The 13757-nt window shown below is 37.0% G+C and overlaps 1 protein-coding gene across 8 annotated transcripts in view; it reads right to left on the reverse strand.

Moving 5' to 3' along the window:
* PTPRM (protein tyrosine phosphatase receptor type M) overlaps positions 1-13757 on the reverse strand; it is a 437865-nt gene that overhangs the window by 207374 nt on the left and 216734 nt on the right. For all 8 annotated transcript variants that reach the window (XM_041477609.1, XM_041477608.1, XM_041477613.1 and 5 more), the window contains exon 8: positions 1688-1996. In XM_041477609.1, coding sequence (XP_041333543.1) covers positions 1688-1996 — 309 coding nt within the window. The remainder of the gene's footprint in view (positions 1-1687; positions 1997-13757) is intronic.

Consider the following 13757-nt stretch of genomic DNA (forward strand, 5'->3'; position numbering starts at 1 on the left):
AACCCTGAGCAGCTGTGCCATACAGGGCAGGTCCAAGCACTGGCAGAGGTCACCTAGAGATGTACTCTAACTCAACTGCACAAGGCCTTGAGCAATCTGCTATCACCTGATCTTCTGTGAGCAGAAAGTTGGACTAAATGAGCTCTGGAAGTCCCTTCCAACCAACAAGATTGTGTGATTTGAAAAATTATGATGATTATTTGGGTCAGTATACTCTGTTGTTTAACTTTCAGACTTCTATACCTCGCTGAATGTGTACAGTATACTAAAAAGTTGTAACCTTTTCCAAGGTAATCTCTCAGACAGTGACACTGGTTTTTAATAGATCCTGAAATAACATGAAGTTCCAGAGGGACAGGAACAAGAAATTTTAGATAAAACACATAAACATCCCAGACAACAATAAGCTCTTTAGCACTGCCATCCTACAACTGAACCGAATTAAATTTAGAGCACGACAGCACAATAAATTCTAATCAAACATTTCTTTTTGTTAGCTATGCTTTGCTGAAAATGTTGCATTAGTAACTATATATTCCTAAATTGTTTAATTTATTCCCTCATATATTTTGATTGGAAACTAGTACTACATAAAACCAATACAGCATGTATTAAATAATTTAATAGGCTTAAATGACAGACTTCAAGTATTTATTATAAAAGGAGCTCATCACTGCTGAAGTTTTTACTAGAAATATTTACATCATATTTTAAGGAAATCTATCCTAGATCAGGAAGAAAATACAAATCCATTCCTATTCAGATTTCAGGCGATAAAAATGGAAGGTGGACAGATCTGAGATAAAAAGCAATGCCAAGTCATTTGACAAGATTCCTTTGAACTGTATGCATTTAAAAGAACCAAAACCAAGGTCAAATAAAGTAAGTTACATTTGTAAGGGGCTATATATCAGCACAGAGTATTCTGGAAAGGTGAAACTGATTCCTGGTGCATTACCAATTCAACAAGGAAGTCGCATTATGGCTATCATTGTAGCTAACAGAGCTGCTCTGCATGTGTAATCAAACTAATATCACAGAAGACTTGGGAGGATGGTATAACCTTTTCATGCAACATTATTAGAGCATTGCAGAGACACATTACCCAATTCTGCTGTCTCTGCCTCAAAAAGGACATTAGCTAGTTACATTGTTTATCATATTATTGTTAATAAAAATAGAACATTTAAAAAAAAAGAGATCTGAAAACCCCATGGGAGTTGAAAATTATTAAAATGAAGGGAATATCTGTTTATTTCAATGCCTGTATATGGAATATAGTGTCTGAATTAGCAACTAACAATGTCTAGTAGTTAGAAGGCCAAAGACAGAGAAACTGATACTGTAAATTAAGAACAAATATTTAGTGCAGAGCACATGACTCAGTAGAGGAGCTTCCGTGAGGATAATGCTGACAATCACCTGGAATAGCTTCAAACCGATACTGGAAGTTTAGAGAGGCAGAATACAGTTCAAGCAGAAGCTACAAGTCTAAGGATGAAATGATTAAACTGTTGTGGGATGTTACAGGTTATGTGAAAGATCACTCTAATAAAGCAGCTTTACTAAAATTGGTGAGGTTGGTGGAAAGCCTGTTACAGATTTTACTGAAAGTAGAATATGCACCTATACAAAAAATTTATACTATCAGGTCATGTACCGCGTGCATGTAAATACAAAAACTCACCATCTTCATCAGTTTGCACTACAAGTTCTTGGCTTTCTTTCCTTCCTTCGGGATTCATCAACACTAATTTGATGCTGACATTTGTGTATGGCGATAGGTTGGTGATGGTGTGCTGGGGATGTGAACTTTCTGTATCCCAGCTGACTTCTTCTCTCACTTGCTCCTGTCCTCCAGCCTGGTAGCGGTAATGCACGGTGAGGTTGTAGCGATGGCACCGTGTGACATTATATCCAAAGGGCTCCCAGCAAATAGTGATCTGCCTAGATTTGATCTCCACAACCTCCAGTCTTCGGGGCCCACGCATAGGATCTGCAAAATTACCAACACAATTCTGGTGTGATTACTTATTCATATTAGATCAGTGACGTGAGAAATAAGTCATACAGTTCTACAAGTAGCCCAGACGAGCAGAAACAGAAATCCCTTGCTGTATAGAATCACAGTATAATAGAAGTACAGTCTCTGAAAAAGCAGGGAAAAATGGAGAAAAGAGTGAGAAGTGTCTGCTGAAAAATGAAGAGCAAACAAAACACTAAAAAGTTCTTATGATTCAACTCAAATTGTATGATACAGCTGAAATGACACTTTTTAACCTATCTGTTGCTTGCAAGAAGTTAAGCATGTCCAATTTCTTTTGCACAAGTTATTTGTACTAGCACTTTTAGAGCAAAAACCTGCACAAAACAAGTATCTAAAAAGAAAATGTGATTTCAGAGTAAACTTGCAAATATATGTTGATTTTCTTGCAGGACTGCTTATACAAAGGCTAGATGGTTCTTCTTTAAGCTATTTTTTATTCATTTGTTTTTAAGTTAGATTGAGAATGCAATTACTCAATCTCTATTTGTCCAGGACATTAAGTTAATATTCCAATTTCTTTGAAATAGATTATAGGGTTTTTTTCCACAAAACATTAGCTGTTAATAGTGCAAATACCTCAATTTGTTATAGTGGTTTAGCAAAGACACAAAATAAACAAGATATTCTTCTGCACCTGTGCTTTTCTAGAGATCTCCCAGTTGAAAATGAGCCATCAATCAAAACTACAAAAATATATACACAAGCACCAGAGCTTGCGGTTGATAAACTTAGATTTTCTTCAATCCTACTGGTCACAGCAACTGAGATAGAAAAGTGAATTAATATTTCCACCATATTACAGCAGAACCACAGAGCTGACACCCCCCCATATTTTCAAAACACTGTCATTAACAGAGCTATTATACACATTTAGCAATAATCTGATTTTTTTCATATTTGAGTCCTCAAAAAGATTAAAGACAATGTCAGGTTTTATCCACTGCTTCACTAGTTAAACACTTAGAAGACTTTTAATGAGTTAGAAGACTCTTATACGTAAACAAATTAATATGCATCTTCCTCCTTTTATGTTTATTAATCAACATGTCTTCACTAGGAATGTTCTAAACAATTTACACAGGATTTCATCTTTTTACTTTTTAACATAATCCCTGCATGCTTGAAATATTTGTTCAAAGATGTTATTCATCTTAACTCCTTGAAGAAAAGGTGTTAAGAAATTGCTTGTTCTAACATCTACAAAGCAGGCTATTTTTTCCCCTTTTAAATCATCCAGCTGCTTTTTAATTTTTTAAAATTAATTTTCACTGTCAAACAATGTTGATAATCAGTATAGAATATTTGGCAATTGGTGAAAAAATGGAAAAACAAACCGAATTCTAATCCTGGTCTCCCTTCCAGTGACTTGACTGAGAGGTAAAAATGTCCCCACTAAAGATAAATTGCTATAGAGCCATTTATCTGCTTCCATGCTCAGGCATCCCAGCTAAAAATTCTGGCATCTGGGGGCTTTGCCACATTTCTATTGCTACAACCATTAAAATTAATATGAAGCAAACCTCAAAGACTGGCATACGGACTTGATAACTTCCTAAACATTTACTTCTGGTAGTTCAGACATAAAGCTTAGGAAGAATGAGTTTTCCTGTTTTGGCTTTTAATTTCATTCCAGCTCCTAAGAATGTCTTGTTTTAGGTGAGATGATGAATAGCAAAGGACATTTGTGAGGTATTGTGTAATTGTAATTGTATCTGAATGGGTTAAATAGAAATAAAAAACCAACAAAATTGAGGTGACCCTGACATACAACATTAAACAACTGAACAAAGCTCCTGGCTGCAAGAATATGGAAGAGCCTGCTTAGTTCCACAGTGGGCACATCAGAAAAGTCACAGGGGAGCTGAGAAATCATTTTATTAGAGACATAAACCTAATTCATAGCATTTTAGAAGAGAAATTGAGTGGCTGTACAAAATACCTGGATCAAAACCTATCCAAGATTTCTGCCCAGGAGGAAGGTATTCTTATGTCATGTTACCTTATTAAAAAGTACAAGTTAGCCCTCTAGTTAAATCTATGAGAATGACAGATACATTTTCACCTCCAATAAAAGAGACAAGGGAAAGAAGAGTTTAGATTGTAAAAGACGGAGACAATACAGCTTCCCTTGATACTCAAAGGACAAAGCTCATCAGACAAGGCCAATACCCTGGTTGCTTTGGCTCCTGATTTGATTCTATAACCCATAGCATCAGACAGGTACACAGCTCATATATATTTTTCCTACTATTCATTCAGAGATTATGCAACTAATAGGGCCCTAATGAACCCTGTCATTAATGAGCGCTTTAACAGCCCTATTTTTAACTAGAAAAAGAAAAAAAGGCTAAGGTAACAATGGACTTCTGGGATTAAAAAAGCCATGTGGCTCAAAAGAGCCCTGAAAAGTAGCAGTTAGTGCAACAAAAGCTAGAAAACTAAGTTTCCATTTGACCAATTTAGCAACTAAATTGAATTTCTCTGGTGGTACCACTGTATATGACAGAGGAAATATTTCACAGAATAGAATCATAGAATCATCAAGGCTGGAAGATATCTTTAACATCATTAAGTCCACCTGCCAACACAGCACTTTCACTGTAACCCCATAACCACTAAACCACCTTATCTAGGGCTAGATCCAGACTCTTCTTAAGCACCTCTAAGGATTGTCACTCCCAACACTTCCCTGCACAACCTATTCCGATGCCTGATCAACCTAACTGTGAAAAAAAAATTTGATTATCTATGTCTGTCTATCTATCTATCTTTAATGCAATATGGGTCTGAGAGCACAGTACATCACCTCTGATATACTGGAAGGTATACGCTCTTCATCAGGAAGGACACAGGATACTTGGGGAAAGGAAACTGCTAAGCAGCACTAAAAGAATGACAGCCAATAACTGTGATTTAGAAGGGAAAGCTGAATTAATTACTGGAGCATGATGACTTAATTTAGTTCTAGGATTTTATTTTCTGAAGGATTTATCACTTTCCCAACTTTGGTGCAGTTGGTGAGTTCCCAACTGTAAGTGAAGAAGTAGGCATCCTTCAGGGATGCTGCTGCTGTGCTCATGAGACTTGCACTAACTATCCCTGTGAAGTGGAAGGCTGTCATCCTAGCGATGCAATGTTGTTGTTACCTTGCACCAGGTATGGTAAGTGATAGCTACACAGAGAAGTGTCATTTCACAGTGCTGCTGATCACAGCTGAAATCACACCTTTTAGAGCAGAAGAATAAGGAGTTGAACACATCACACCGACTGTATTATATACAACATGTGTACTTCGCAGCACGAGTGCTATTTGCTGAGCCTTTGCCTCCTCCTTACTTGGTAAATGGCCACCTGCAGAGGCTACACAGCCAGATCTCTCCACCCACTGCAGTTTTCTAAGTGAACCGAGCCTCTGCTGCTCCTCTGTACTCCAGCTATTTTCTTATGCCTTACTGGTACAAATCATGAGGCAAATGAGGAAAATGAGGCCACCCGATTCGTAAGGGAAGAGGTTTTCCTCCCAAAGGAGCACACTGCCTGTCAAGCCTGAAGCTTAGCCAGGTAGTTCTTTACCCATTCCCCTGCTGGTGCCTGCAGCATTTTTCATACTGCTCTCCTTCTGCCGGGTTCAGCAGGGAATCAGGCACTGAATTCTGACCTGAGGGACCAGCAAGCCTGGTTCTAGCCCCTGGCACTTTAGCATCCCATTTAATCGGTGATCTTGGCTCCTTCTCTGCTCCACTCTGTTTTCCTGAGAATATGGAGCACAGACTGACAGACAGGATCAATTTCCCTTGCAGCTGCAATTCACAGCTCATTTCTCTGGAACTTCACTCTTCACCTTTTACCACAAGTACAATGCTTTTTCTGAAACTCAATTTCAGAATCACAGAGACATTTAGGTGTATTTTTAGCATCCTGTCATTGATCATCAAAACTTGTGTTTAACATGAAAACTCAAGACTGAAAGTTTTGTCTTTTCATCACAGCCTGCACAGACCTACTGAGATAAGAACAAGAAAGGAATGGCAGGGTGACATTTCTGCCAATCCGTGGTACTCCAGTAGCTGCAGACATCTGGTCTGTGTTAGATACTATTTGAAAGGCATCTAACAAAAGGAATTAAGAATTTATTTCTTGTTGAGTAGAGGCAAACTATTAGTGGAGTTTAGCTATGCAACAACTCTCAGGACTGAAATTTCAGATCAGACTCTGTCCTCCTACAGGAAGCACAGGATAGATAGAAGAGAAAAATAAACAAATATACTATGAGAACTAAATATTTAAGATATTAACCACAAAATAGCTTTTAAAAACATAATAGTTAATTAATGATAATTAAAAGTAAAGGCTTCACAGATTGCCTAAGCAGTCTTGCTCAAATCACTTAACATCTTTTCACATCAATTCCCTCTGAGTCAAGTGGGAGCCACAGTACTCAGCATCAGTACCTGGTGGTGTCACAGAGAATTTTATGAATGCCTGCAAGTAACTTGCACATTACAGTGGTGGAGACCACCTAGAGGGGAACAGAAAACATGGCTTGTGAGCCAGCTGCTATCCAAGTAACAACATTTGGTTTGTTTCTAGAAAACAAATCTCCGTGTTTGTCTACTAGTCAATGCCAAACAAGAATATAGGTAAAATAATTTACTTGTTTGGCTTGTCCTCATTTGATTTGAAATCTAATTTACACATGACTACTAACAATTTGAGGTTGTTTGCAGACTTGCTAAGACAGCTCTGTAAAAGATCACATTCAACTGTGATGGTGTGATTTTTACACTGTTATTATTTTTCATATGAGTTCTTCAACAACAGATTGAAGTTAAAAAAGAGCTCTTTGCTCCAAATGCCACATGATTTATCTGATCTGATAACTGATCAGGGTTTTTCGAATTCCAGTTTGCCAAAAACTGAGGAATGCAGTTGACGAAAGTTAACAATAAGCAAGATTTTGGGTGGTGCAATTTCACCGTTTTTTAACACGTTTTTATTTCAGTCAGATTATTTAATACAAAGAACTGTTCTGTAGTTAGGATTAGAGAAAGAAAAAGAACACTTTAACCACATGATTTTTCATACTGTCCATTATTTGAGTTATAAAAGAAAGTAGTCAAACAAAGAGAGGGCAAACAAAGAAACAAAGGGACAAATGACTCATGAACAGACTCAAAATCCTAATATGATGATGGTGGTGTGATTGTACTGCCTAGTCCCACTACTTCAAAATGAAAACAAAGACTAAGCTGCCAGTGTGCACAAAACTGCTGAAGATCCAGAATCAACCTTTGAGTTAAGAGTTAGCACATTAGAGGTCGGTCACTTTACTCATCTAAGAGCACAGTATTTTCAGGAAACAACCAAAAATGTTAAAAACCAGCACAGAATAATGGCAAATTTGTGAAACACTGGTGTCATATGAAATATCTCTACTTGCTGTCATGGAGCAGCCATGGACATTGACAGCAACAGTTCCTAACATTATTCAGGTACATGCAAAAGACCAAAGAAGACACCCAGCATCTCCTGGAAAGATTCCAAATCATTGTATTTAAAATTCTTACCAATATTTCATAATACTAACTGATAACATTTCCAAAAGAATACGTTTCTACTTCTGCAAAACCAGATGCCTCCCGCAGAAAAGCAGCACTTCTATCAGTCCCTGACACTTTAAAAAATGTTGGGATGCAAGACCTGCAGAGTTTTAGCAGGAATGAAAGAAAGAATAATGAGACAGCAAAACCGAAATGGTAGTCACCTGCAATGCCACAGTGGAAGGAATAATCAGGTTTTCTTACACATATATATATATATATAAAATACATGCTGAAAACTAGACTAAGAATGGTTGTGACAATTCTGGGCAAAACGGCTTCTTTTTCATTGTATTATTTTAGAAAGATTTTTGTGTTCTTGATTATATTCTTTCAGTTATATTATTTTGTCTTCCACAGTCACAATGGCAGTGAAAGAAGATGAACAGAAGGATGTACATACTCAGTCACTAGCTAGCCTGTGGGGATCCTTCTGCACCCTCACTATAGCAGACTTAAGAGCACTGAGAAGCAGGAAGAAGCCTCCTGCAAACACTTCCCTTAGCACCTTTACTGTCATGATCAGCATCCACAGTGTCACAATGGTCAGAGAGAAGGTATCAACAGGACTAGACTGAAGTAAAAAAAAAATCTCAGTGCACCTGCTAGCACAGATAGTTTTCTTTCTCTGGACTAAAACACTTTCCATCATCTGAGAACTGGAAGATTGACATTTAGAGCATGTGCCCCTACTCAGCCTCTATTTCCTGGTCAAGATGCCAACAGTCTACCAGCTGAATGAGAAAAGCCAGCATCTCCCAAGCTGATGTGCTGCCAAAATATTACAGCTAATACCATTCTCCTTCAGCATGGAACCAGATGCAAGACCATGCTTCCACTGATTATATATACTCTAAGTATTGTGTAGGTAAACCTTATGTATCAGGCATCAAGTATGACAAAAGCATGTTGTCCCAGTTTATATCCAAATAAATTGAAACTCGAAAGAAATTGAATTGCCTGCTGAAGGTTGCAGTTCATCAGTAAAAGCCATGTAATCCTAGTTCTCAGTCTCATTTTCAACTCATTAGAACACAACACTAAAATGTGCTTTTTTCCTCTGTACTTTGTGGCCAAAAGAAGTTAGTTCCAAAATGTCTGAGCTCAGAAAACAATAAAATACTCATAGCTCACAGCGACAAAATGATTAGGCCAAGTTCTTATAATAAGCCAGCTTGAATCCTCACTCACTTCACAAATTCAAATGTGAGATATAGTAGATGTCTACTTTTACCAGGAAGTATTCTAAACACTAGCACCACATCATCACTAAGAGAATTTTTTCTGCACCATTTCTAGATGAGACACAAACTAAGATACAAGAATTGTTGGGAGAGAACCATAATATTTAGCCAACTATAGAAGATTAATGGACAACAAATTCTAATAAGCATCTAAGGAATCAGCCCATTGCTTACAAAAAGTAAGTGTAGCTGTTGCTTGAAACCAGATCAGGAATTTGATTTAAGCTTTTAGTAATATATTATAACAAGCACTTGACACAGAAACATGAATGAGTGATGAAATCATGCATGAGAAATTCTCCTAACTTTTTATCTCTTCTCCAGTTCATGACTACACATATTCCATGAGGCCTATGTCTTCAGGCTGACATTCACAGTAGCAAAATATATTGGTCTAATCATCAATAACACCCTTTTAATCATCCATTACATCCTTTTAAAGGCAATAACATTTTGAAGTGTTGGTTTCTATACAGTATTTTCTTTCAAGAGAGTGCTGATATGAATAGTTCCGTTTATAGTAAAAATACCCATGTAAATTGAGTCTAATATTTCTTTATGTTGTCATTTTATAGGTATACTCTGAATGGTAAATCATTTAAATTCTAATACATTTAAATAAGGTATGAGAAAAACCATCATTTGATATATTTTTGTCAAATTACCTACATTACATGATTACTCCTCCACAATCAAAATCAGATTTTAAGTATGAATGATACAAACAAGATTACATTCCAAATCTGCAACACAGATTTTATTTGCTTGTTTAAAATGACATACCTAGCTATTCAGTAATCACTTTATAATAACCCCTTTCATTTCTAAATCTTCTTAGCCATCAGCCACTAGTGAGGAAAATGCTGGCAGTGGTTTTTACAACTACACATTAGTTTTATATTTCATGACAAGCTAATTCTACAGAGTTTGAAAGACAGACAAGCGTGTGTTCTTAAGATACTCTTTCTTTTGCATGAAGAAAGCGCACATCTAACTGAGGAATGAAAAATAAAGAGGGCAGACATATACTTTCCACTTCACACACAAGGCAGTAACAATTTATCCCAACTTCACCCCAGGAACTGCCATGAATATGTAACCCAAGAATTAAAAGGTGGTGACAAGTAACTCGGAAGAATTACCATGGCAAGAAGGCAAATAAAGTGCCTGTTTCTGGTAGAAGGTACCTCTGGTAGATCTACCTTTGATAGAAGCTGGATCAGAATGATTTTTGAGGAAAATTGAAGTCAAATGAGCTGTGATGCATATAGGTCCCTCTCGATTCAATCTATCACAGGCATTTAAATTTAACCCTTTGATCGAGTTACTACATGACTGCTTTACAGTGTCATTATTGTCCTTTTCTATCGCTTCTCCATCGTTTTTTAACACAGCACGTCATCATCTGCTGATCTGACACAGAACATTTAGGCAGACACGCACCTCCACACCTGTGGCACCCTTCAGAAGCAGGCATAGACTTTCAGACCAATTTATACAGAATGCAGATCAGATGCACCTCATATTTGAGAAGATGCAGGCAACACAAAGGAAGCAGAAGGTCTGAGGAATTGCTTTTGTGGCCACCTCCTTCACACATTTATGACACACAAAACTATGTTCAGTGAACATAAACCCATCTGGTTTCCTGGGTCAATGCATAAACTTTCAGATATATTCAGGAATGGTGCAGGTGGATGGCTTATATATGAGAACAACAGACACAATTTGATCACACACTGTAAACAGGGGAAATTACATTAACGTAACACACACTCTTCTATTCACTGCTCAAAAAATGGGAATCCAGGAGAACATTACAAACATCTACAAGTTATAGTGTGAGGGAAGAATCCTGAAGAATTTTTCTATCTCATTCTCCTAGAAATGGCTGGAATACATCTAGGGCACTGTAAGGTGGTAAACCATTCTCTCCACACACTAATAAGGTACATGTATTTTTTACAGTGCCCCAGTCACCTTCTGATTGTGACTAATATTAATGGCGAAGTCATACACTGTTGCTCTGATGTGTGACAGATTAGCACGCTCAAACTCCTTACATTTTATGGTACAGCTGCCTGAGTTACCCCTAAAGCCAACCAGAGAAAACATAAACCATTGTATAAATTAGTGAAGGTTTCAGCCGTTCAATACCTGCCCTGAAAGTAGAAGCCCAGAGACTGTTTATTATGTTGCACAGAAGAATAAATGGGCAATGCTGTTTCACAGATCAGTCAGAATAAGATGTAGCAGCGTGTTCTGGTTATCACTGTGGCCTACTGCCACTGACAAATCACATTACTTCAGAGTTGTTACGTACAGTGGTGGTAGTTAAACTGGGGATTGAAAACAGACCTAAATTGAACCTCGATGACAGGACAACATGGTCATATAAATCTACGTAGAAGAGAAAATGCCACCAATCAATGTTACTCATCTAAAAAGAGTATTTGCCATTCTTTCTAATCTGACATGTGCAATGAACCTTAACCAAATGATGTACAGTGAGATCAGTTCTGACAAATAACTCTCAAATGCATAAACCTGATAAATGAATCAGATTCTCTCTAACAACTGGTAAAAGAAACTTTGAGCTTACATACATGTCAAAGGGGAACAGAATATTCTGTCTTCCTACTACACTATTATGTGTTATCTACTATAAACATATAAGACTGTAAAGTTGATAAGATCATCTGTTTAATTTCTGACAAGACTCACTTCCTGAACGAGTCTCCTACGTATTTGTAACTCAGTCTGGATAGATGGCTTCATGTTAGGTCCATCCTCAGGACTTTTACAGGACCTTCATCCAAACTCGAGCAGTACTGAGTAACTTAAGATGTTTTTTCACCCACAATCTCAAATGTCATCTTTGTCTTTGATACTATCACTAACTAAAACATTTGGTTTTAGAATCAGTTACAACATTCAACTATACATAATATTTTATAAATTAAAGTTTTTGAAAAGTCCCTACATTAAGAGGATACACTCTTGATTTATTGGTTGAATATATTCAACCTTTTTTTCCTGCTATATATAGAAGATACTTCAAGAAATCCCAAACATTGCTCCCTCTCTGGTAGATGTTTTGAATTTCCCTGTGACAGATCAAGAAGTTATTTACCACTAGTCTTCTTTGCTACGCCACTCCCCACAAAAAGCAAACATAAAAAACTATGCTTGCTGATGAAAGGAATTTATATTGTTATACTGAAGCATGAAACATAGAAGAAATCAGCCCATCATTGTTAATGATACATTTTAGTAAGAAAATAAACTGCCAGCGGAGGAGAAAGGAGAACATCTGGGAAAAAGGGGGTGTACTGGATGGCAAACTGCCTCGAAGTTAATTATTTTTAAGATTTAACAGAGTCCTAAGATTCCCACAAAAACGTATATGTCTGGGAATTTGATATCTGCCTCATTACAGAAATATATGACAAAAAATATGGATAAACAAACACAAGCATGGGATGAAGATGAAAATAAGAAAATAAATATGCTTTTGTGTAATGTGTACCACATATTAGTCAAGCCTGTGTTGTTTATTTCCATACATGATCTCCAGCCTTTTTTGTTTATTTCCTTTCTCTAGTCCTAAAGATTAAACATTTATCAGGACTACATTTCCCTTTGTTGCCTCCAGCATCCCTTGCTTTAAACTCTACACGTCACTTTGCATTTGGCTATGTCCTTTTGCTTCCTTCCCCTCCTCTAAACTTGGTCCTGTCAAATGGGTTAAAGAACCTGTGCATTTATGCCAGAACCGTAACTGACATGGAAGAGCACAAAGCAGCCATCAAATATTCAGGAAAGCAGAGGTGATGGGAGGCTGCTGAAGTACCTGTGAACATGAGCAAAGGAGAGGGGCCAGGACGAGATTACAGTTTCACTGGTCCAAGACAGGCAGTTGCTCTTGAGACAGAACCAGATCACTCTGCAGATCACTCAGGAGCCCCAGATCACAATTTGACCACACAACTCAAGGAAAACAGAGTACCAGTGCACCAGATATAAGATGGTGTGACAAATTGCAGAACTGCATGTGACAGCAATTAAATAAATCTGAAAACTATCTAATTCTATCACCAATGACTTGGAATTCAAAGTCCATTAAGCACTGTTTTTTTTCCAATTGAACTGAACTAATGGAAAATAATTCCTATGCTGAGAAAGGTCATACACCAAGTAATAAAAAACAAGTACTGTACAGTCACTATTCGTAAGCTACTCTAATTTGAATTTATAAATTGATGACATCTGTTATAAATCATGCAGTTTTCTTCCAAGCACAGAAATGTCTCATTGCCAGCTTTGCCCTGTCTTTATCACAATTACAAAACTGAAAAATTCAGGATAATAAGTTACATAGAGTTTGTGAAGTGCTCAGAGTTTGCGAAGTTTTAATCTTTCAGCATGCTTTTCCTAACAAAAAGAGAGTAAAGAAGAAGCAAAAAATCATAAAACCCAAACGTATAGAAAGCAACAAGCACCTACAATATCTCAAAACCAGCAGTCCCAGAGTTTTAGGTCAATGAATAGCCACAGAGATGTCCTTATTTAAAAATGAAAATAAAGTTTTAAAGCAGTTTTAGAAAATAGGAAATATTCAGAAAGACATAAACCATACATTTTAAGTATCAAAATTTGCATTTGCATGATAGAAAATATAAGCTCTTATTGTAACTCATAATTGAACCAAATGAGAAGGCGACAATAGAAGAGTTGCTGCATTTGAATTTGCAGAATGGTGCAGGGGTCGTCTACTATAATCTTGAATTATGATGATGCTTATTTTTTTGTCAGTAATCTACATGCAAATAAAAATGCTTTAATGGGTTTAGTATATATATGCCC

This window comes from Pyrgilauda ruficollis, unplaced genomic scaffold (assembly GCF_017590135.1).
Source record: "Pyrgilauda ruficollis isolate IOZ18807 unplaced genomic scaffold, ASM1759013v1 scaffold41, whole genome shotgun sequence".
Lineage (NCBI taxonomy): Eukaryota > Metazoa > Chordata > Aves > Passeriformes > Passeridae > Pyrgilauda > Pyrgilauda ruficollis.